The sequence below is a fragment of the Pristis pectinata genome, chromosome 15 (genome assembly GCF_009764475.1).
Source record: "Pristis pectinata isolate sPriPec2 chromosome 15, sPriPec2.1.pri, whole genome shotgun sequence".
Lineage (NCBI taxonomy): Eukaryota > Metazoa > Chordata > Chondrichthyes > Rhinopristiformes > Pristidae > Pristis > Pristis pectinata.
In genome coordinates, this window is record NC_067419.1 from 19185673 (window position 1) to 19211653 (window position 25981).

General features: G+C 39.9%; 1 protein-coding gene across 1 annotated transcript in view; it reads right to left on the bottom strand.

The window, feature by feature from the left end:
• LOC127578541 (voltage-dependent calcium channel subunit alpha-2/delta-4-like) overlaps positions 1–25981 on the bottom strand; it is a 343330-nt gene that overhangs the window by 252037 nt on the left and 65312 nt on the right. Inside the window, 5 exon segments of the mRNA XM_052030691.1 lie at positions 2780–2893; positions 4556–4645; positions 15544–15618; positions 16324–16474; positions 25425–25485. Of these exon segments, the coding sequence (XP_051886651.1) occupies positions 2780–2893; positions 4556–4645; positions 15544–15618; positions 16324–16474; positions 25425–25485 (491 nt within the window).

The window sequence follows — 25981 nt, forward strand, 5'->3', positions numbered from 1 at the left end:
TTTATAAATTCTTCTCCCTTAGGTTAAGATTCATACTTCTATTGTAACTTATTCCTGATGGCATGAATAGCCTGCCATGGCTCCAATGCATAAAATGTATATATTTCATACACAGTACAAACACACCATGTTGTTATCCTTTCTTTTAAGGTCTAAGTAAAAATATCTAAGGCTTGAATTTTTTGGTTGTAACCAAAAAGTCTTTTTTAAAACTTTTATTTATACAGCACTGTAACAGGCCCTTCCGGCCCAATGAGTCCGCGTCGCCCAATTACACCCATGTTAACCTACTAACCCATATGTCTTTGAAATGTGGGAGGAAACCGGAGCACCTGGAGGAAACCCACGCAGTCACAAGGAGAACGTACAAACTCCTTACAGATAAAGGCAGGAATTAAACCCTGATCACTGGCACTGTAATAGCATTACGCTAACCGCTATGCTACCATGCTGCCCTAAACCCCCAAAGGTTTCTCTTTTCACCAATGAATTCTATGCTGGTAATAAATTTCAACAATGCAAAATCTGCACTTCATTAATTTTGCATTAAGAATGTTGCAAATCACTTTCAAATTCTCCTTTGAATTGAATGACCAATCCCAGGATGCATGGCTCAGTGGTGTGACAATAGCAAAAAAAAACCAGAAGAGTAAAAGCAGAGCAGAAATGGAGCGAAAATAAATGGTGCTTGTGATTACGTGAAAGAAAATGAAGATTCTGTTTAAAAATAATGAAAGTAAAGCCTGATCTAGACTGTAATTCTCATTATTACTAGTAGTAATTTAGTTATACATTATTGAATCTGAAAGTTGATGTGTCTCGAGTGAAGCTTATTAATAACTAAAAATATACTATTTTGTTCAAGCACTAACTGAAACTGAAAAAGCAAAATAAATTGAACTGGAAATAAAAACAGAAATATTCAAGCCCTCCAACTATTTAACTGCAGAAAAGTATATCATTTACCTTATATAAAAAATACAGGCTTTAGCATTTTGCAGTCAGCATCAAATAGCTTGGATAGCTTGCATGGATACCTTAAAATATAAATCCACTTTCATTTAATGATTTTAGCAATGTTGCCAACTACATATTGGGAACTACCCAAATCTGCACAATTCCATGTCCAAGAAAACATGGGTAGTAGTCAGGCGGGGGTATTATTGGAGTTGTGATTGGAGCTTTATGTAGAGACGGGTGTCCCCAATCTTGAGTCCAGGGGTGTCCAATGGCAGGAAAGAATGTTCCTCAAAATAGAATCAAAAATACTTTCAATCAAATATACTTCTGTACTGAAATATTCTTTTACACTCATTTTATAAAATCTTCTTAACATAAAGGGCCTCCCAAATCATTGCAGCTTGCTGCATAGTTCAGAACACGATTGTGAAAGGGATAATGAAGAAACCAACGAAGCCAGGACATCCATCCATTCTGAATTTTACATGGCAATATCCAACCGAGAAAAGTTGCAACATACATGGAAAAGAACTCTGAAATTTATAATTAGCTGCATTTACTTTCTTGGAATTGGTTTATTATTGTCACTAAAAATGCATTTCAGGTGCAAATAAGTCAAGCTCTTCCATTCCATTTCACTGGATTGCCCCAGGCATGTGTGTTATCCGGCTGAAAATCAGCTTTTAGTCCCCAGTCCCTAGTTAACAAATGGGGTCCGTTTTTGCACATATCCACAAGTTGATTTTGTCCACATGTCACAAAAAACGCAAAAATCACTTGATAGGGTAACCACGTCTCGACAGTATTGTAATGAATGCCATCAAAAGCACATAAGACTGATAAGAAAAAACAAGTGACGAGAGAGAGGAAACTTGTTCTGCCAGTCGTAGGAATGCATGTATGTATGCACTTCAGACTTTTGAATTTAATAATATTATGGGATCTCATTCACATATAGGGGGTGTCCATAAGTCAAGTGTTCTTGACCTGGAGCCAGCCTGTATTTTGATGCTTATTGAAATAATACACAGCAAAGAGGAAGAAGCTGAAGTGTTCCTCAGAAGGCTTATTGCAATTCCAGTGTCCTTAACAAGGCAATCATCATCTGTTGAGTTTCTGTATCCCATAGATATGGAGGCATTGAGATCATTGAAAGGTAAGAGATTTCTCCAACTGCACTATGCTTCAATTATCTCAACTTCTTTACTTCTCATTAAAGGGACTTAAGTTTTATATACTCTGGGCGTGGATCATGGATATCAAATGAGAAACCAAGGGGAATCCTGGGCCCTTTTTTTATTGCCTTTTCTGTGCCTGTAGACAACATAGCAAAGGATAGAATCCACTGTCCTATGTGTAACCTCGAAATTACTTATACTCTAGGCTGTCTCATCAGACTGAATGTTTAGCACCCATTTACACAGGGCAACATGATTAAGTTAAAACATCTCAATCTCAAACAATACATTTCACATTCTACTTTTTACGTAAACCACCAATTATTTAATATGGCATCCACATATCCCTCTTAGGCTGGAAATTACTGGTTACACATAACTAGAAAGTAAAAAGAACTCAGGGGTGCACATGCAGAAAGTGGTACAAAACTGTCTTGCAGTGGAGGAAACGACTTTCGTATCATAAAAATAGTTTATCCCATCTCCACCAATGTGCCATTTTGCCTCAGTCCTGTGTCTTCATCAGAATTTTGCTGATATTTGCTAAGAGCTCACTGACTTCTCCGTTTTCTTTGCTACAAATGCCTCTAAGTTGAGAGTGTAATAACATCCATATTTCATCACGTTGTTTATGCACGCACCTTACAGTCAGGCCAGTTGTATTGTTCAAACACTGGTTCATACTCTTCAACTGCACCATCTGTGATCAGCATGATGGCCTGATTACACAGGCTGCCTTGTCCTGTCTCATTGAACTAACAGAAGGAATATAAATAGCAGTAGCAGCATATAGAATTGAATGGAGAAAATCAAAGAACAACAATCAACATTGGGTATATGACAGTATAAATTATGCTTCCGCAAAAGCTGAACAATTGTGTGGTACAAATTCAATTTGCATATATCTAAGTGTAGATTTTCTATTCAGTTGTGTATTACCAATATAAGAAACATGTTGGCACCTGCAACTTAAGGCACAAATAGCTCCTAATTTTAAGAAAATGCCACACTATTGTTGGACATGTTCCACTAGAGAACAGTGTTAAAGGGTGACATTGGAGGAATTTGAGAGCTCCCAGTCTTAGATAGCTGCCTGGACACCACCTGTGCCTCAAAATTTGAAGTTTTCAATACTTCTTTGTCACCAAGAAGAAACAACTGGTGCAAAATGCAGACATAATAAAGTGAATACGATTGTATTTTGTTTCCTTTTGTGGGATAGTAGGTATTACATGGCAGTGTACATTTTCCCATGAAATGACAAAGACGTGGGGATTGAAGGGGCTCACCACAGACTGTGTTGGCTTTGAGAATAGCCAACGACCTTTGTCAGATTTACCCTTGGTTTTGCGACTTCTGTTGCATAGTTACTTTGCCTAGCCTAGTCAGAAGTGGTTGGCTATTTTAGAATAGCAAAATAAAGATTGCAAAAACACGGCATCTCTATTCCAACTTAAACAGAAGTTAATATAAATCCATTAGTCTCAATAGAAGTTAAGATAAAAAGCAAAGCACAGAAGACAAAACAACTGAATATAAATACCGAAGCAATAAGAGATTTAAGATATTCCAGGAGGCACTCTGGTGATGGGCCTAAAATTTGCCCTATCTTTTTTAAGATCCATTGGAATGATGCTGCATTGAATAGCTTAAGGAAGCACACGCTCCCAAATGTGACCTAAATTCTTAGAATAAAATGAAAGAGGTCACCAACCTGCAGAAAAGGGTTGGAGATTGAGCTAATTCATTCTATGTTATTTTATTTTTCTAATTACTTTTCGGTGAGTTTTTAATTTTCTTTTATTTTGTTCAATATTCTTGATTATTATTTGCACTTATTCAAAAAGTTTTTAAATGTCTCTATTACAGACATTTAAAAAACAATTAAAACATCCATAACTGCCAATGGACTATATTGTCAAGGCATTCCAGGCATTGGACCTCAGTTTACGATGAATCCTTACTTTTTTTGCTGCCTGAAGCCCATTCTGCCTTGGATGCAAAGAGTCCAGAAGAAAGCCTGGCCCATTTCCAGGACCAACAGAAGAGATTAATGCCTGGATTACCTGCACTTTTGTTAAGCGTACCTGTTCCACCAATGCAAAGACCTTTTGTGCAGAACTTCCCTGGCACAATACAAGAAATGAGGATCACAGGAATTTTAAAAGTGAAAACATAGCAATGTGGACTGCTTGACAGGAATTAGAAAATAAAGAATGTGAAAAGGAATTCAGCCCTTTGAACTTTCCCTTCCACCAGACATGTAAGAATTGTGCTAACTTTGACTGTTCCCAATATTAATAAATACCAAAGCTAATATGTTTTCCAGTTCTAATTATACAGCAGTACAAAGGAACACCTCCATCCTCCCAATTAATCCCAGACAATTTTTAATAAGAATGTTAAAATATACAAACCTCATTCAAGATTATGAAGGCTTCAATAAGACCCTTATTTACAATTCCTGTTCCTTTGGCATTAAGATTTTCAACCAGTTGCTTGAAGTGCTGACAAGGTAAATAAAAAAAAACAGAAAATGCAAATATTTTGTACTGCCTTGGTAACTAATGATAAACCATTAATAAAACCATTTTTGAGAGTAACCGAGCAGTGTATACAATTGTAAATCCCCCATGATAGTGCTCATAATGTCTTTGATTCATTAGTATTATCAAGGGCACTAACTTCAGTCCCCAGTGTGTGGCAGTGATGAAAGAAGTCCGAAAGCATCTCCAGTGCCCAGGAAAAATAAGAAAGGTATCCTGTGGTTCTGGGAACAGTATAGAAGCATCTGAGAAGGCTAGGAAGATCCTAAGAACATTAGAGGTGCAGTGTAGTTTATCAGTGTTATCAAGAAAAAACATGCCTTTTGAATATTGTTAAAAGGAACCTGACACCCATTTTATAAACCAACTAGGAAATTTATTTATCCTGAATGTGGTTCCATAAATCCAATACCCAGCAGTCCTTGAAAGCATACTTCCCATGCCTAATAGAGTCATGGCATAGTAGCCCACTGGCTTTGATTGGATAGTAATCACAAGCTGAAGGTTCTAGGGGAAGCAGGACGTGATAGAGTGATGGTGCTCCTTTTTGACTCATATTGAGAAGCTGCCACATCAAAGGTCATTGCAGAAAACAAAAGCTCATGGTGTGGGAGGTAAGATTTTAGGGATAGAAGATTGAATGCAGAGAGTAGGTGTGAATGGGTCTTTTTCCAATTGGTAAGATATAATGAGAGGTTGATGCAGGGGCCTCAACTTTTACCAACAAACAATCTACTGGAGGAACTCAGCGGGTCGAGCAGTATCCGTAGGAGGAAATTGTCGACATTTCGGGTTGAAACCCTGCATCAGCACTGGGAGTGGAGAGATGGCCAGCATTGAGAGGAGAAGGGGAGTGGTAAGAAAGAATTCCAAAGTGATTGGTGGATTGAGGAGGGGTGTAAGGTGACAGGCAGGTAGTGCCAGGTAGGGGAGGTGAATGGGGGGTGGACTTGGAAGACTGTGGCAGGTGAATGATAGAGATGAAGGGAGACAAAGAGAGAGAGGAAACAGAAAAAACAACAGATGGACCAGGGTGGGGGAGGGGAGTGTGAAGATGGGAGACAACTGCTGGAGGGAGATAAGCAGGAACACAAAGCACTACCAGAGCTGGAGTCAGATTAGTGAAGGAGATGAGAATGGCAACCATTAGAGGAGAAAGGAGAGGTGAATGGCAATTGGAACCAGGTAGTGGGGGGGGGGGGAAGTGGGGGAAACGTGTGTGAAGTGGGTGGGTGGAGCCAGGAGGAAGAAGGGGAAAAAGATGGGTGAAGGGGGGCTGGGGGGAGGGTGGGAAGGGGGACAAAAATGGGAGGACCAAAGGATCAGAAGGAGAGAGAGGAGGGAAAAGGGAGGAGGGGGAGGGATTGCCTAAAATTGGAAAACTCAATATTCATGCCATAGGGTTGTAGACTACCTAAGCAGAATACAAGGAGCTTATATAAAAATATAAGAATATACTTCTATTTATATTAATGACTTGGATGAAGGGAGTGAAGGTATGGTTGCTAAATTTGCTAATGTCACAAAGATAGGTAGGAAACTAAGTTGCTAAGAGTATATAAGCAAGCTAGAAAGGGATATTGTGAGGTGAGTGAGCATAGATTGAGCAGCACTGTGTCTCAGCTAATGAAGATGCTGCCCCACAGCTCCAGTGATCCATGTTCAATCCTGACTTCTGGTGCCGCCTGTGTGGGGTTGTACATTCTCCCTGTGACTGTGTGGGTTTCTTCCAGGTGCTCCAGTTTCTTCCCACATCCTAAAGACTTGCAGGTTGGTATGTTAATTTGCCATTGTAAATTACCCTTCTAGTGAAGGTCAGTGGTAGAATTTGGGGAAGTTGATGGGAATGTGGGAAGAATAAAATGGGATTAGTGTAAATGGGCACTTGATGCTTGACATTGACACATTGTGTTGAAGGGCCTGTTTCTGTATTATGTTAACTCCATGATTCTATGAGATCTGGTATAAGAAGTAAAATGAAATAGTCCATTTTGACAAGAAAACTAAAAAAACAGCCAATTAACTGAATGGTGAGAGATTGCAGAGCTCCAAGATGCAGAAGATATGAGTGTCTAAGCAAAAGTATTGTGTACAGATACAACATGTAATTAGGAATGCTAACAGATTGTTATTGTTCATTACTAGGGCAATTGAAGACAATATTCAAACATTTATATGCAACATGGGGGTTGTCTTACAATAAAAGTTGAATAGGCTAGGCTTGTATCCATTGGATTATAGAAGAATGAGAGGAGACTTGATTGAAACATAAGATCCTGAGGGGTCTTAACAGGGTAGATGTGGGAGAATCTGGAATTGGAGATCACTGTTCAAAAATGGTCACTCATTTAAGATGAATACAAGTCAAAATTAATTCTTTCAGAGGGTTGTTAACTGTTGGAACTCTCTTCCTCAAATGACAGTGGAAGGAGTATCTTTTGAATATTTTTAAGGCAGAGGTGGACAGATACTTGATAAGTAAGGGGGTTACCATGGTGGATAGAAACACAGAGTTGACATTACAATTTGATCTTATCAAATTGCAGAGCTAAATTAAAGGACTGAGTGGCTTACTTCTGCTCCTAATTCCTATGTTCATATAAACATTAAAATGAGTCATTACCAGCCATTGTTTGGCAAACTTCCTAATTACCAGCTCCACTACAACCACTGTAGTCTCTGTGGGCTCTTCAGTTCTTACTAAGATAAACAGATCTGCCAACAGTTTCCTCTACTAAAGGTAGTAAACACTTAACTTACAGCAGTATATGGTACAATAATGCATCAAAAGTCAAACCAGATAGTACTCAGTTCCAAAAGATATATCTACATAATTGACACCTCTTACTTAAAAAGTAATAAACCCATATAAAACCATCAACTGTTATGTTATGAAATTAGTTAACAATTTACATAATTACATTATACAATGAGCTGGTTATTTACAGATGTACACTGTTATAAGTTTAACTGATCACAACTTCATTCAGTCTCTGAACTCCTCAACTACAAAACTCTTCACTCTTTGCTGTATTTAACATCTCAGAAGTATCCAGTCCAAGTACGGATAGTTCTAGTAGATGACTTTACAGACAGGTTTTGTTCAGATTATGTTCTGCAAATGTGAATACTGTATAACATACTGTTAACACCAACTGTTCACATCATAAACACAGGGGCTAATAACTTTTGTTAGCTATTACAGTTGTTACACTTATACATTGCATTTGGTATGCTACTGTATATAAGAACGCAAGTACAACAATTTCTACTTTGCTTGCTTATGACTCTCCATTTTTGTGCTTCTGCTTTCAGAACATCTTGCATCCTGACTCCTACTCTGATTTTCTGTAGGTATCAGATATCACTCTTTCCTGCAGTCCCTTTTTAAGTTAAAAAGTCATTTCCTGAATAAGCTTTTCTGGGCATCTCCTAGCCTTTCAACTATTTCATTCTGTCTTGTCACTCTCTGGCTATATATTAATATACATACCAATGCTAACATTAGTAAAATGCATTCCCAATGTCATGTCACTCACTGATCTTTGGAGTTGTTGAACTGCCTTCAAATGCAATGCTGCCTCTTTAAGAATCTAATTCAATTTGCAATTGATTCTGACCATTTTGCATTTCTGTGAAGAATAATGTACACAGAACTTTTCCCAGAGCTTACTTAGTTATGTTTTCTCCCTCAATACTGAATGTACCAGACTCAATGGATATTACCTCAATGCAGCACCTCATGATCAGCCTTATAAAAGCCTACTCTTGAGTATAAACCCGATGAACTAGCTTGCTCATTCTGTTCGAACGTATTATGGACTCTCCTCACAACTATTTGACATTGAGGTCTGTGAATACTTCTATTGTTGAGAATACTTCTATTCTATTCAGAGAAAGCCAAATCACTGAAAACAGGAAACTTCATAGAGATAAAAAAATAAAATATTAAAACAAATAAAAAGTAGTACAGTAAAACTCCAATAAAGTGCCATCTAATTATTCTGAAATCCTCACTGTTTGACATTTGGCTCACCTTTCAGAACTGGGACCATATTTCCCATTTTCCCTTTCACACACGATGGCCCTGGTTCCCACACTCCCTTGCACACAGTGGGGCTCTGCTTCCTGTGCTCCCTTAAAACTCAGTTGGTTCTGTTTCATACACTTCCTTTAAATTTAGCGAGTTCACTGGAGAATTAATTATTCTACTGTGTAACATCTAAACAAAACTGAATCAAAGGTGTATTGGAGTTTTAGAAGGAATAACATCAAAGAGTCTGGAAAATCTGCTAGTCTGGCACCACCAACAAACTGAATTAATGGAGTCATGCTTTAGATGAAATAGTAACTAAACAGTGGATGTCTTCAAACAGGATGGATACAGAGTTGAAATATTACCAAAACTTAGTTTGAGTTCCCTATATTTGGTATGCAAGCTTAGTCTCTTGGTAGCTATCATTTCCTCCTAAACTGACTGCAGGCCACTCATGCCAAGTATCTGATCAGATCCCATCTCCAAGCTAACCTCAAACTTACATGCCTTGTCAGTGTCTAAGCTACTGGGTGGGAGTGTTAAATTGAGCATTCTTGTGTTATCATCTTCATTCACATTTTGCTCTTTCACTGCTCCCTGAACAGTTGTAGTTCCTGACCATGATGTGAGTAAAGTTCTTAATGGTTATTTAGGGAAACTCTTGATTAAAGAGGAAGACTGCTGGTACTGCAGTTGAGGGCAATGAGTGTGAAATGTTGGATGGGATAGATAGAGCAAGAGGAGAAATATTTGGAGTTTATCTTTGAAAAATGGATAAACTGTCAGGCCCCAATCATATGTATCCCAGGTTGTTAAAAGAGGCAAGGAAGAGAAATTTCAGAGGCTTTGAATACGATAATCAAGTAATTACAGACCAGTTAATTTAACTTTTGTGGTGGGCAAATTATTGGAATCCATTCTAAAGTATCAACCTTCATTTAGAGAGGCACAGATTAATCAGGAGTAGTCAGCTTTGATTTGTGAAGGGAAGATTATGCTTGACTTGGTTGATTGAATTCATTGAGCATTTTACAAGTGGGTAGTGCATTTGTGTTGTCATAGTGTTTAGCAAAGCTTTTGACAAGACATCACATAACAGGCTAGGCAAAAAAGTATACATTCATGGGATCTAAGGGAAAGTGGCAAATTGTATCCAAACAAGTTCAGTGGCAAACAGCAAAGGTTAATTATAGATGGCTGTTTTTTGTAACTGGAAGCTTGTTACCAGCAAGGTTCCACAAGCTCAATACTTGGACCCTTACTTTTTGTAATGTGTATTAATGATATATACCCAAAATTTTGGCTGTGCACTTGATTGTGAAGAGGAATCTTCAGACTGCAGGTAGATATAGACTGTCTGGTCAGTTAGGTAGTAAACCCTGTTGAATTCCTGAATTGATATCCTGCAACTAAGATAATTGAACTCCAACAACCACAGCCATCTTCCTTTTTTCAAGGTATGAATCCAACCATCAGAGTACTTCCTCCTTGATGTCCATTGACTTCAGTTTCACCTGAGCTCCTTGATGTAGTGCTCAGGCAACTGCTACCTTGATGTCAAAGGCAGTCACTGTCACCTCACACCTGGAGTTCAACTCAGTTCCATGTTTGGACTAAGACTGTGATGAGGTCCAGAGTCCAATAGAGTCATATAGCATGGAAACAGGCCATTCTGCCCACTATGTCAATGCCGACCAATGACTACCCATTTGTATTAATCCCATCAAATCCCCTCTAAATCTTCCACCTACCCTAAATCGATGTCCTCTTGTTTTATTTACCTCTGATATGGGGAAAAGTTTCCTGCAGTCAGCCCTATCTATACCGCTCATAATTTTAGATACCTCATTCATGTCCCTTCTTTATCTTCTCCACTCCAGGGAAAACAGACCTAGCCTCTCCAATCTCTCCCGTAATTGAAATGCTCGACTGAAGCAAAATCACCTCTAGCACTATCACATCTTTCCTATAGTGTGCTTATCAGAACCACACATAGTATTCCAGCTGAGGTCTTACCTATGTTTTTTAAGTTGGAGCACAACTTCCTTGCTCTTGTATTCAATGCTCTGACTAATCAATGTCAGTATCCCATCCGCCTTCTTAACCATGCTATCTATCTGCGGTGCCACCTTCAAGGGTCTTTGGATTTGTACACCAAGGTCTCTCTGTTCCTCATTACTCACTAGGACCCTATCATTCATGGTGTACATTCTAGTTCCATTAGTACTCCTAAACTGCATCACCTGACATTTATCTGGATTGAATGCCATCTGCCATTTCTCAGCCCATTTCACCAACACATCAGTATTGACCTCTAGCCTAAGACTACCCTCCATACTATCAACAACTTCACCAATCTGTGTGTCATCTTTGAACTTACTGATCATACCTCCTACATCCACATCATTTATGTATATTACAAACAGCAAGAGTTACATCACCAAGCCCTATGGAACAAAAGCAGTCCTTTACCATCATCCTCCATCTCCTATTGTCAAGCCTATTTTGGATCCAATTTACCAATTTGCCCTGGATCTCATGGGCGTTAATCTTTTGGACCAATCTTCCAGATGTGACCTTGTCAAAGGCTTAACTGGAGTCCATGTAAACCACAGCTACAGCACCACCTTCATCAATACACTTTACCTCTTCAAAAAATTCAGATGAATCAGATAGGATCTATCCTTGACAAAGCCATGCTGATTAGTCCCTGCCTTTCCAAGTGATCATCAATCCTGTCCCTCCGAATTTTTTCCAATAACTTCCCTACTACTGATGTTAGGCTCACAGGTTTGTAATGACCAGGCTTTTCTCTGCTGCCCTTCTTGAAAAGGGGGGGCCATAGTTTCTATTCTCCAGTCATGTAGTACCTCACTTATGGCCAATGAAGATCTGAAAATCTTAGTCAGAGCTGCAGTAATCTCTTCCCATGTCTGCCATAGCAGCGTAGAATAAATCTCAGTTGGCTTTAGGGATTAATTCACCTTTAAGTCTGCTAAGGCATTAAGTACCTCCTCTTTAGAGAAACTTGCACTGGAATTTTAACTTCCCCTTCACTGACTCCTCCAATTACAAAGTCAGTTTCCTTTGTGAATACCGATGAAAAATATTCATTTAGCACCTCACCTACTGTCTACCTTCTGGCTCCGGGCATGGATTACCCTTGTTATCCCTAATGGGCTGTACTCTTCCCCTGGTTATTCTTTTGTCCATAATACACTTATAAAACACCTTTGGATTCACCTTAACCCTGTCTGCTAGTGATATTTCATGACCTCCCTTTGCCTTCCTAATTTCCTTTTTAACCTCCTACCTATACTTTTTATATTCTTGACTAGCTTCCTCCCTCTTTAGTTCTCTCTACCTGCCATAAGCTTCATTTTTTCTCTTTATCAACCCTCACTCTTCCTCAACATCCAGAGTTCCCTGGACTTGCTACCCTTCGCCCTCACCCTTGCAGGAACATATTGGCCTTGAACTCCTGTTATTTCTCCTTGCAGATGTAGGTTTGCCTATAAGTATATGCTTCCAGTCTATGTTTGCCAGGTTCTTATCTTATTTTAATGGAATAGGCCTTCTCCTAATTCAAGATCTTTATTCCTGGTTCATCCCAAACTTTTTTCCATAACCACTTTGATATATGTGGAGTTACGGTCAATACCTCCAAAATGCTTTCCCACTGACACTCCCTCCACTTGACTGGCTACATTCTGCAAGATCCAGTAAAGCTCCTTTCATTGTCTACATACTATGTCAAAAAGCTGTCTTGAACACACCTCAAGAATTCTGTCTCTTCTGAGTCATTTACAGAAGTCAATTCTAGTTAATATTTGGGAAATTGAAACTCCCTTATACTGTATTATAATCAATGGTCCTGGTGAAATCAAACTGGGATTCAGCGAGCCACTTGACACTTGGTAAGTGCCACTTGACAGCACTATCAATAATACCTTCCATCATTTGGCTATAGATTGAATAGACAATAATTAGTTGGAATAGATTTGCCTTGCATTTTGTGTACTGGATATGTTAGGCAATTTCCTACATTGTAGGTGCTAATATTGTAACTGGAATGGAATAGCTTAGCTAAAGGCACAGATAGGTTTGGAGTGCAAATCTTTGGTTCTACAGCCAGAATCTTGTTTAGGATCATACCTTTTGCTGCATTCAGTGCTCACATGGAGTGAATTGAATTGGCTGAAGACTAGCTTGCAATGGTTGGAAGTCAGGAGGAAGCCAAGATGGATCATCTGCTCAGCCTTCCTGGCTGAAGATGGTTGGATATGCTTCAGCCTTGTCTTTAGCACTCAAATGCTGTGTCCCACCATTGTTGAGGATGGGGATGATCTTGGAACCTCTTCTTCCTCTTTAATTGTCTATGACCCTTCATGACTAGACATCACAGATCTGCAGAGCTCTGATATAATTAGCTGGTTGTGGGATCACTTTTTTCTGTCCATTGTATGCTGTTTGATGTAGATGTAGTCCTGCTTTGGAGTTTCACCAGGTTAGGATCTCATTTTTAGGTATGCCAGTTGCTGCTCCCAGAAAGCCCTTCTGCACCCTATAGAATCAAGATTGATTCACCGGCTTGATAATGAAGTGAGGGATATGTTGGGCCATGAGGATATGTGGTGGACTATCTTTGTTTACTGCTAGTGGTCACAGCACCTCTTTGGGTCCCTAACTTTGAACTCCTGAGTCTATACCATTGAGCTCAATCATCAAACTGCACACACATTGTAAGGAGTCTTTGGTTTACAAATGGGTCTTTGTCTCCACAAGGATAGTGTGGTGATCATTACCACCAATGCTACCATGGACAGATGAATCTGGAGCACGTTGACGGATTAGCCTGATGTCAGATGGGTCTTTCCCAGTTGCTACTTCATCCACTATCTGGCACAAGCCCAGTTTGCGAGCTATGTCCTTCAGGACTAGGGCAATTTGATCAGTGATGGTACTGCCAAGCATCTCTAAGCATGTAATTGGTAAACTAGTAAGAGGAGGGGTGGGCAGATTAGAGATAAAAAAGCTGATTATTCACAGAGACAGAAGGCATAGCTGGAATACGAAATGAGTACTTTGTATCAGTCTTTACCAAGGCAGAGAATACGGCCAAAATTTCAGTAGAAGGGAGGTTGTATCGATGGTTGAAAACTGAGAAGGAGGAGGTACCAGAAATATTGGCTATGCATAAAGTAAGCAATATCACTTGGTTTGTTTGGGATACTACAAGGTTGCTAAGGAAGCTGGGGCTGGAGATTGTGGAAGGTTTACCAAAATCTTCCAAACTTCCTTGATTCAGAAGAGGCGCCAGTGAATTGGAAAATGGCAAATATAACACTTATTCAAAAGGGGATACAGTATAAGTATATACCAGGCATCTAGAGGACAACCAATTCAACCTGAGATGCGAGGAAATGTTTAGAAAAAAATAATCAGGGAAAATATTAAGAGGCACTTGGAAAAATTTGAGTGATTAAACAGAATCAGCAGGGACTCAAAGGAAATCATACTTGATTAACTTGATTGAATTTTTTGATGCGATAACATAGAAGGTTGATTTTCAGAAGGTGTTTGATAACTTCCCACACAAATGGAACACCAGCAGCATGGATTGAAAATTGACTTTAAAAAATGCAGAGAACAGCATTAAGCAGTTGTTTTTCACATTGTAGGATGGTTGATAATGATATTCTTGAAGGGTCAGTGCTGGAACCACTACTTTTTATATGTATTAATGGCTTACCATTTTTTCCCCAATTTGCAGATGATGCAAAACATCGAAGCTTGGTAAACAGTGAGGAAAATCATAAATAATTGCAAGACGACAGCTAGGGTGGCTCAAAGGATTGGCTGAGGCAGAAAGAATTTAATACAGAGAAGTGTGGTTGATAAATGTTGACAGAAAGAATGAAAGAATAATATGGACTAAGTGGTACAGGTCCAAATGATGTGCAGGAACAGAGGGATCCTTGATGTATATATCCATAAATCCTGAAATGTGGTAGGGAATGTTAAAAGAGTAAAGCATATAGGATTCTACTATTCATAAGTAAAGGCATAAAGTACAAAAGCAGGGAAGGTATGTTGAACCTGTGTAAGACATTACTCATCCCACAACTGAAGTTTCCGTCCATTATTGGTCATCTGACTTCAGGAAGAATGTGAAGAGAAAGTACAGAAAAGATTAACAGCTAAGGTTAATATTTTATTAATTGTTCTAATGCATTCCTAATGCTTTGTCTCCACTTTGAGCATGGGCCAGATGTTCCCAGGAATCAGTGGGGATGTTACCACTTCTACAACAAAGCAATGGACAGAATTGAGAATAGAGTGTTTGATTCAGGAATCTGCTTGGATAGGCAATGGCATGGCTAGCCCAACATGACCATCTGATAATAGCTAGAACCTGGGCAGCCTTGAGATGAAACAAACGATATGCGAGGCTGTCACAAAAGTAAGTATTATTCTATATTGGTATTGGTTTATTATTGTCACTTGTACCAAGGTACAGTGAAAAGCTTGTCTTTTTCAGCCTGTAACTCACTTCAGAATCCATTAATACATATACAAATGCCAATATATTTTGGTCAGATGCAAGTTCACATCTTTCTTTTGGACATTGATCATTCCATATGTTAACCAAAAAGTCAGCTTCTTTTCCACCCCATACCTGAATTATATTCCAGCCTGCAGTTGACCTACAAGCATCCATTATTTCATGAAATCTTTTAATAATTACTGCACAAATTGCTCCAAAGATTTCCAAAAATTCACACAATTCTTAACAGAAGTGGGTAAAATCCTTGATGCTCACCTCTCGGTTATCCCTGTCAGCCTGCACCAGTGTTCCTTTGAAGCAAGGCTCAACATAATGAACGTAGTCATTGTACTGGAAGAAGAGGAGAACAATTTGCACTTTTAGATAAATGTTCATATTGCAGTCTTTCTCTACTGAGTGGTTTCCAAAGATATGGACAGAATGGAGGTTTAGTGAAAGTAATGTGAAGATTTTAGAATGAAATAACACGAGTACTTCAATAAGTAAGTTTGATAGGAGTTAAATATAAGAATTTTACATCTTCTGAGACTTTTTATTCAATCACTCTATTTGCAAATTCTGCAATTCTACATTGACAATATAACATTCATTTTATAGACCAGACAGTGTAAACTCAGTCACTGCTGTTATCCATCCACCTCTCTCCAGTATGACAACAGGTCTGATAAACTCTCTAATTTTGTTTGAGCAAACGGGCAGTATGTGAATTAATCAGTGAAATTTTAAAATAAGGCTTTGCTTAACTGGAAATAAATGTAGATTAATAAACTGAACTTGCTACAGGAATGCACACCAGAGACACAAGAAATTCTGCAGATGCTGGAATCTGGAGCAATACATGCACACCAGTGTTTTAGGTGCCCTCAAGCTTTCAGACAGTACAGTCAGGGTGGTCAGCCAGAAATGCATTGGAATTACCAATCCTAAAGGTAACAGAGGAATTTCAGCAAAGTCACACGATGTTACAGAAGTGAAATAGCTTTTAACAACTTTAGACAATGAAGCAAAGACAACTTCAACCAGAGATTTACTTACAGCAATAATATTGACAAAGTCATTTTCACCCAGTGTGTCCAGGATTGTATTGATGGTATGTTTGGCAATCGTCATTCTGAGACCTTTCATACTGCCACTGATATCTAACAGTATGATGATGTCCTTTGGGGAAGTTGCAGCCTGAATATACCTGTACATGAGAACATGAGAACATTAGCACAGAGAAACTGTGGAGAAGGTCGTGCAAGCTAGGGAAATCAGGGAAGAGGACAGGGATTGGACCATATTCACATTACAAAAAAGGAAGTGCTGGTGGTCCTAAAGCATGTAAAAGTGGATAAATCTCCAGGGCCTGACCAACCACATCCTAGAATATTGAGAGAAGCCAGGGAAACAAAATTGTTGGGGCCCTGGCAGAGATATTTGTATCATTGTTAACCACAGGTGAAGTACTGGAAGACTGGAAGGTGGCTAATGTTCTGCCTTTATTTAAGAAGGGCTGCAAATACAAGCCAGGGAACTACAGGCTGATGAGCCTAACATCAGTGGTGGGGATTCGACTGGACAGGATCTACTGTACCTGTATTTGGAAAGACAAGGATGGTTTAGGAATATTCAACATGGCTTTGTGCATGGAAAATCATGTCTCATGAATTTGATTAAAATGTTTTTGAAGAGGTGATCAAGAAGATTGATGAGGGCAGGGTGGTAGATGTTGTCTAATGGACTTTAGCAAAGGCTTTGACAAAGTCCCACATGGTATGCTGGTCTGGAAGTTTAGATCATTTAGGATCCTGGGAAAGCTAGCCAATTGGATAGAAAATTGGCTTGGTAGGAGTCAGAGGGTGGTAGTGGAGGAGAAAATAAACTGCTAGAGGAACTCAGTGTCAGATAGCATGTGTAGATGGAAATAGACACTTGACGTTTCAGGTCGAGACCCTTCATCTGGTACTGAAGGGTTGTGTTTTGTGAATGGAGGCCTATGAACAGTGGTGTGCCAGGGGGATCAGTGCTGGGTCCACTGTTGTTCGTCACCTATATTAATGATTTGAATGAGAATGTTTGTTGATGACACCAAAATTGGTGATATAGTGGACAGTGAAGAAGGTTATCTTAGATTACTGTAAGATGTAGATCAACTGGGGAAGTGGGCCAAGGAATGACAGATGGAATTTAACTCAGGTAAGTGTGAAGTATTGCATTTTGGGAAGTTAAACCAGAGCAGGATTTAACAGTAAATGGCAGGGCCCTAGAGAGTGTTGTAGAACAGAGAGACCTAGAGGTACAGGTACATCATTCCCTGAAAGTAGTGACACAGGTAGACAGGGTGGTGAGAAAGATGTTTGGTACGCCTGCCTTCATTGGTCAGGGCAATGAGTACAAGAGGTGGGACATTATGTTAGAACTGTACAAGATGTTGGTGGGACAACACTGAGTTTTGTGTGCAGTTCTACTATTGTAAACTTGTAATCTTTGAACTTGAAGCTTCTATCTTGTTACCTTAATGGGTTCAGTAGTCAGGGTGTCTAAGAAATAGTTCAATCATTTGGTCTTGTCTTGAGAGAGGAATAAAATACAAACTTCCAGGTGGTGTAACAAAAAAAAGTGCTGTTACAGGTTCCAGGGTTTTTTGAATAGCTTGAAGGGAATAAGGATTCAAGGTTATTACGGGAAGCTAGGGAAGAAATTGCTGTGCCTTTAGTGACAATCTTCGCATCCTCACTGACCACAGGAGTAGTGCCAGATGATTGGAGGGTGGCAAATGTTGTTCCTTTGTTTAAGAAAGGAAGTAGGGATAACCCTGGGAATTACAGACCAGTGAGTCTTACTTTAGTGGTGGGCAAATTACTGGAGAAGATTCTTAGAGACAGGATTTATGGGCATTTGGAGAAGCATAGCTGATTAGGGACAGTCAACATGGCTTTGTGAGGGGCAGGTCGTGCCTCACAAGCCTGATTGAATTCTTTGAGGATGTGACAAAGCACATTGATGAAGGTAGAGCAGTGGATGTGGCGTACATGGATTTTAGTAAGGTGTTTGATAAGGTTCCTCATGGAAGGCTTATTCAGAAAGTCAGGAGGCATGGGATCCAGGGTAACTTGGCTGTGTGGATTCAGAATTGGCTCGCCCATAGAAGACAGAGGGTGGTGGTGGATGGAGCGTATTCTGCCTGGAGGTTGGTGACCAGTGGTGTTCTGCAGGGATCTGTTCTGGGACCCCTGCTCTTTGTGATTTTTATAAATGACTTGGATGAGGATGTGGAAGGGTGGGTTAGTAAGTTTGCCGATGATACAAAGGTTGGTGGTGTTGTGGATAGTGTAGAAGGTTGCTGTAGATTACAACAGGATATTGATAGAGTGCAGAGCTGGGCTGAGAAGTGGCAGATGGAGTTCAACCCAGATAAGTGTGAAGTGATACATTCGAATTCGAAGGTAGAATACAAGGTTAATGGCAGGACTCTTAGCAATGTGGAGGAACAGAGGGATCTTGGGGTTCACGTCCATAGATCCCTCAAGGTTGCCACACAGGTTGATAGGGTTGTTAAGAAGGCGTATGGAGTATTGGCCTTCATTAGTTGGGGTATTGAGTTCAAGAGCCATGAGGTGATGTTGCAGCTCTATAGAGCTCTGGTCAGACCACACTTGGAGTATTATGTTCAGTTCTCGTCGCCTCATTATAGAAAGGATGTGGAAGCTTTAGAGAGGGTGCAGAGGAGATTTACCAGGATGTTGCCTGGATTGGAGAGCATGTCTTATGAGGACAGGTTGAGCGAGCTAGGGCTTTTCTCTTTGGAGAGAAGGAGGATGAGAGGTGACTTGACAGAGGTGTACAAGATGATAAGAGGCATAGATCGAGTGGACAGTTAGAAACTTCTTCCCAGGGCGACAATGGCTAACACAAAGGGACATAATTTTAAGGTGATTGGAGGAAGGTATGAGGGGGATGTCAGGGGTAAGTTTTTTTTACACAGAGAGTGGTGGGTGCGTGGAATGCACTGCCGGCAGAGGTTGTGGGAGCAGATACATTAGGGACATTTAACAGACTCTTAGATAGACACACGAATGATAGAAAAATAGGAGGCTGTGTAGGAGGGAAGGGTTAGATAGATCTTAGAGCAGGGTAAAATGTTGGCACAACATTGTGGGCCGAAGGGCCTGTACTGTGCTGTAGTGTTCTATGTTCTACATTTCAAAAAGTAATCACATGGCCTTTCTAAATAACAGATTTTTATAATAACGTGAAGAAAAAGAAATGCCTTGAAGGACTATGAAATTAATAGTAACTGGGATAGGAAACACACATGAAACAAAGCACTCAGAAAAACACATGATAACTATCTGTTTTAAACCTAATGGCTTGTCAAACAACTTAGCATGGAAAGATGTGAAGTTTCACTTCGATTTCAGCATCATATGTCAAACCTATTTACAAAATGTTGTGATGAGAAGAGGACATAACAAACCCACCACAAGAGTTGAGGAACTGTGATGCGGCTTTTTATGCAGAGTATTTTCCAGTCATTATTATAATTGTCAAAAAACTGATCTTTCAATTTTGTTTTCCTTTATAAATCCACAGAAGAAAGTAGAGAAGGTGACTGATAGCAAATTAATGCCATATATTGCTGATGGATAACTAAACCTTCATGATTAAAAAAAAACAAGAAAGAACCTTGGTTGCACTAAGATTGTTAAAGCTTGATGATTTCTGGCTTCCGCAGAAAGTTATGGAACTCTTTGCAGTATAAAAATAGTGCACAGGCTAATGATATTTTGTCTTCTTTTAAAGCTTGCACTGCATTCATCCATCCAATAATTTAGAAACTGTGATTAAGGTGAAGGAGTTATCTCTAAGGGCAAAATGAGCAGATGGTAAATCAGGAACCCTTTCTACACCACACGTTACAGTAGTGGTGGAGGGCTGCAGATCACATTCAGCCCCTCAGCTTAACACAAGCAATTCAAATAAATGGGGTTATAGATCCAGATTAAAAAGGTAAGTGCTTTATTTTTTTCCCCCATTTTACTTTATTTAAATGACTTCAATTATTTGAATGTACTTTTTCTGAATAATTTTTTAAATTATTTAAAGCCTGTGATGCATAGTATAGGGCCTATGTCTGTCTGGCCTGCAGAAGGGGTCCACAATGCTACTGATCATCTGTTATCACAGCAGTCCTGCGACTCCCACTTCAGTCTTGCCTGGTCACTTGCCACACTACCTCCCTTGGCAGCAGTGTTGCCAACAGTTCCTGGGAATCCCCGATATGGCCTACTGTCCAAAAAGGAACAGCCAGAGGTGAATCAGTCAGAAGTTTTTGAGGACTAGGAGAAACCCCGTTGAATCTGTGGCTGCAGACTTGAATAATTGTCACCTCACCCTTGTCAACACTGGATCAAGCATAAACTTGATCCCCTCCCAACCCCCTTCTGCATCGCAGCTGTTTTTGTGATCCTCTCACACACAATGTTTTTGTTCATTTCTGACTTATGAACAGTCTTCTGAACTCTTTCTAATGCTACCACGTCCTTCCAATAGTGTGGCAACCAGAACTGTACACAATACTCCATGTGCGGCCTGACCAATGTTTTGTTTAGCTGCAACATGACATCCCAACTCCAATACTCAATGCCTTGGCCTATGAAGGCAAGCATGCAAATGCCTTCTTCACTACCCTGTCGATCTGGGTCACCATTTTCAGTGACCTATGAACTTGCACCACAAGGTCCATTTGTACATCAACATTCCTGAGGTCCCTGCTATTTTCCAGTATATTTATGGATTTCCCTTTTGGTTCCTGAAGGGATCTATTCTTTCCCTAGCTACCTTCTTGCTTCTAATATACATATATAGGCAGTCCCCAGGTTGCGACAGGGTCCTGTTCCTAAAAATTGCTCATAAACTGAACTGTTTATGTCAGAAATGAAGAAGACAGTGTGTGGGAGAGGATCACAAAAACAGCTGCGATAGGAGAGCGAGCAAGCATGGAAAGAGTGGTTGCCAGTTGGACTCACTGACTCAGTGAGTGAGAAAGTGGATCTCCTCAGCACTCCCAGCTCTGCTCGGTTTGACCCAGCCCCCAACTATTGTGGCTCAGGGAGGAGGAGGGGTGAGGAGAGAAGGCATGCAGAAATGGCCCATTCCCACCTGGCAGAAGATGCCTACACCCCCAGAAAATCCATCAGTATCCATCCCACTGATCTCCCAAATGCTTGTTTGTATGTCCACAGGTTGGGCATTTGTAACCAGGGGAAGACCTGTAAAAGGTTTTGGGGTTGTCCTTAATTCTGTTTGCCAAGACCATTTCATATCCTCTTTTTGCCCTCCTAATTTCTTTCTTGATCTCTCCTACATCTCCTTTAAACCTCAAAGAACTCACTTGAAATCAAATGCCTATACTTGATATATGCATCCTTCTTATTTCTGACCAAATCTTCAATTTCCTTTGATAACTAAAGTTCCCTAATCTTACCATCTTTGCCTTTTACCCTCATAGTGACATGCAGACTCTGAGCTCTTCTTAACTTTCCTTTTAACACTGCCCTCTCCCCCACTAATATTTTCCCTCTAGCAGCTGCTCCCAATATAATTTCACCATGTCCTACCTTATATTGTTGAAATCAGGTCTTTCCCAATTTAGGACCTTAACTCTCAGGCCAACTTTATCTTTTTCCATGACTATCTTGAAACTTATTGAACTATGGTGGCTGTTTCCAAAGGGTTCCCCCTTAGACACTTCCACCATGTCCTCATTCACTAAGGTTGAGTACAGCCTCTAGGAGGACTTCTATACACTGCTTTAAAACTCCTCTTGAATGCATTTTACAAATTCCACCCCATCTAAACCCCTTAGATTAAGGCAATCCCAGTCAATACTGGGAAAGTTAAAATTCCCCACTACTACAACCCTATTGTTTTAACACCCTCCTACAATTTGTCTATATATCTGTTCTTCTAATTCCTGCTGACTATTGAGAGGCTGTACCATGGACTCTAACCCTTTGGACCAGACACCCATGTGGGAATTTGTCATGCATTTGCATTGTCTTCCTATATCTATACTTACTGGCATGTGGTACCAGTTGTAATTTCAAAATAACTACATTGAAGATCCCTTTCTTTAATTTCCTTCCTTGCACCTTGTGATCTGCTTGGTGCAATTCATTCTTCTTTCTTGCTATTTCACTGGTACTGTTCTGGCCATGACCTCTGGCTGTTTGCCATCTCCCCCCAGAATGTTCTGCAGCTGCTCCATGGCATCTGGGAGGCAACACATGTATCTTGTTTGTAGTCAAAGAAATGCAAAACTGTCCTCCTAAATACCAAACCCCCATCACTGTAGCTCTTCTGCCTTTTCTACCCCCAATATGTACAGTTGAATCAACCACAGTGATAAGGACATAAATCTGGCTGAATTCCTTTGAGGAATCATTGCATTCTCCAGTAATGAGTGAGAAACACCATCCAAGAGCATAATACACTCAGGGTACTCCTGCATTACTTGCTTGGACCTCCAAATCTGTCTAATGGTCATCTACTTCCTCTCAGCCTGCAAATATTCAGGCTTTGGGGCATCCACTTTCTGGAATATGCAATCCACATAACACTCAGCCCAATGAATGCACTGTAGTGATATCAGTTATAGTTTTAAGTCCAAAATCTGCAACAAGCCTCAACTCTCCAGTTAATACCTACTTTGGTGTGAGTGGTCCATGCCGTTCAAAAGACTCAAATACACCCAAGATTTTTGGACAAGTGATGTCAAATTATGCACTGCATGAAGGATTCTAATCACATTTGTGTAAATGTGCTATGCATATACAAAGTAAACAACTGTAAAGGTGACCAAGCTGTCAATAAAATTCACCCAAATGGCAACAAAAATGTTGCACCATGCAGAAGAATTTCTAACTCTATGAATTTTGGGATTAAGTGCTGATCCATGGACATTGTTGGTAGATGGTTGTGTAAAGAATTGAGTAGTGGATGACACTAGTGGTGGAATTGGTGGGATATGGCATTTGGAAAGATCACTTTCATCTTAGTAACTCACGTCAGATCAGTCAACTTTCTGCATGGTATTATGTTCTTTGAGCAAAGGATCTGTCATTGACTTCATTCATTATTTATCCCCATTGCCTCCTGTGCTAAAGTCTAAAGAACTTCGTGTTCCACTAGGGATGCAGGGTCTTTCTCCTCCTTTTTCTTTTCCTCTTTTTTTCCCCTTTCCTCTTCCCATCAAGACTTCTATCTTACAACCTTGGTGTTATCCTTCTCAATGTTCAATCGTTGTTCGAAGTATCGCACACAAAGTGATTTTTGAAAAGTACAATCACATTTTACAATCATAATATCTCACCTTGAAGAGGTGAATTACCCCACTATCAAGCCTGCTAATACATGCAGCTAATGAACACTAAATGGGACACTAATTGCAACAAACATTTAAAAATCTATCAATACTAATTTAACATGTTCTCTTCCAGATGAGCTCAATGTGTTTAACACCTGTTCTGAGCAGGCAAAGATCCATCAAAGCATGTCCACCCATTCCCCCACTGGCCCTGTCCCTTACATCTCATCTGGAGAAGTCAGATCTGCTTTCATGAAGGTAAACCCTCAGAAAGAAGCTGGATGGAGTCTCTGGATGGGTTCTGAAATCAGGCGCCAATCAACTGGCCACTGTCTTCACTGATATTTTTAATTTCTCACTTCAACAGTGTTCTGTCTCCATCTGCTTCAAGGAAACCTCCATCATTCCAGTCCCCAAGAAAAGTAAAGTGTCCTGTCTCAATGACTACTGACCAGTAGCTCTAATATCGACCATAATGAAGTGTTTTGAAAGATTGGTAATGGCCCACATCAGCGCCAGCCTCCCAAATGATCTAGACCCCTTACAATTTGCATACAGGTCTATGGAGGACACCATCCCCCTTGCAGTACATTCATCTCTGGACAACCTTGACAATAAGAATACATATGTCAGGATGCTATTCAGTGACTACAGCTCAGCCTTCAATACCATAGAACAAAATAAGCTCCATAAAACAAAATAAACTCCTGGACCTTAGCCTTAGGGTCCCCATCTGCAATTGGCTTCTAGACTTCCTGACTGGCAGACCTCAGTTGGTAAGAATTCATCATAACATTTCATCCATCCTGACCTTCAACACTGGTGCTCCCCAGGGTTGTGTGCTCATTCGCTTGATCTACTCCATGTATACCCATGACTGTGTGGCCAGATACAGCTACTACTTGATCCTTAAGTTTGCTGATGATACCACTGTTAACAGCTGGATCAACAACAATGATGAGGGAGTAGAGGAAAGGGATCGCAAACTTTATGTCATGGTATCAGAACAACAATCTTGCCCTCAATGTCAGCAAGATGAAAGAATTGTTGTTGACCTAAGGATGTGAGGAGGGGGGAGGGGTGAACACAACCCCATCCTCATCAATGGAGCTGCTATGGAAATGGTCGACAGCTTCACCAGCAACCTCACCTTGTCCCATTACACTTTTGCGGTGATCAAGAAAGAGTATCAGCCTATTTATTTTCTTAGGCATCTGAGAGATTCAGCATATCCATGAGGACTCTCTCAAACTTTTACAGATGCGCATGATGAATAAAGTTAATCCACAGTTAAATATGGGAAAATAACATGCCAGGTATCTGTTTAAATTATGCAAATACCTATTTAAAGCAAGCACTTCAGATTGAGTGCTGGTAAATGGGATTAGTATGCATGGGCACTTGATGGTAGGCATGGACATGATAGACTGGGGGCCTGTTTTTGTGCTGTATGACTCTATGACTACCAATGCCAGCGTTTTCTTACTACAGTTAATTACCTATAACATAAAAGGAAAAGGGTTATTTTATACCAAGATTCTCCCACTTTTCGATCCTGATTAGAAAATCTACACTGGTGTCAGCAGGCAATAGCTTTGTTAGTTCAGTTGATGCCACAGAATTAAGCAGAGGGGTATGCATATTACACTTTTTAATATATCTGGTCATTGAGAACTAGAATAGCTAATTTCAGCTTTAGTTTCAATCGAGACAGGCATCCAAACTATCTCAATGAGAATTCACTCTTGAAACCCATTTATGTATCACTATAAATTATATTTCTTACCAGCCTCGGTTCCTGCAGTCAAAAGAGATGACTCCATTTCCATCTGGCATCCATTTTATACCTGAAAAAGTGGGGGAGAAAATGGTTATTGATCAGCACGCACCAATATGACATGAGTTCTGACTCGGTCAGTAGCACTTTCACTTTTGAGCCAATGTGGATTTGAGTCTCATTCCAGAGACTTGTGGCCAAACATCCATTGCAGTACAAATAGAGTACCATGCTCAAAGCAGGCTTGAGGGGCTGAGGGACTTAGTCCTGTTCATCTTTCTTGTGTTCTTATTAGCCTGATTAGCCCTATAATTACATCGAGCATGTTATGCAAGGAAGGTACATCCTTGGTCCAATTCTTTCCCAAATTTTCAATGTTTCCTTGGTATATTAGGAGATGCCACCTATCACATGAGATATTAAATCAAAACCCATATCCTCTCTCAGGTAAAAAGAAATTTATTGACAAGGATTATTAAATACAACAATGGAAACAAATTCATATACTTCACAAAGTATGACATAATAATGTAATCTATGTCAGATATCATAAACATTTGGCAGAT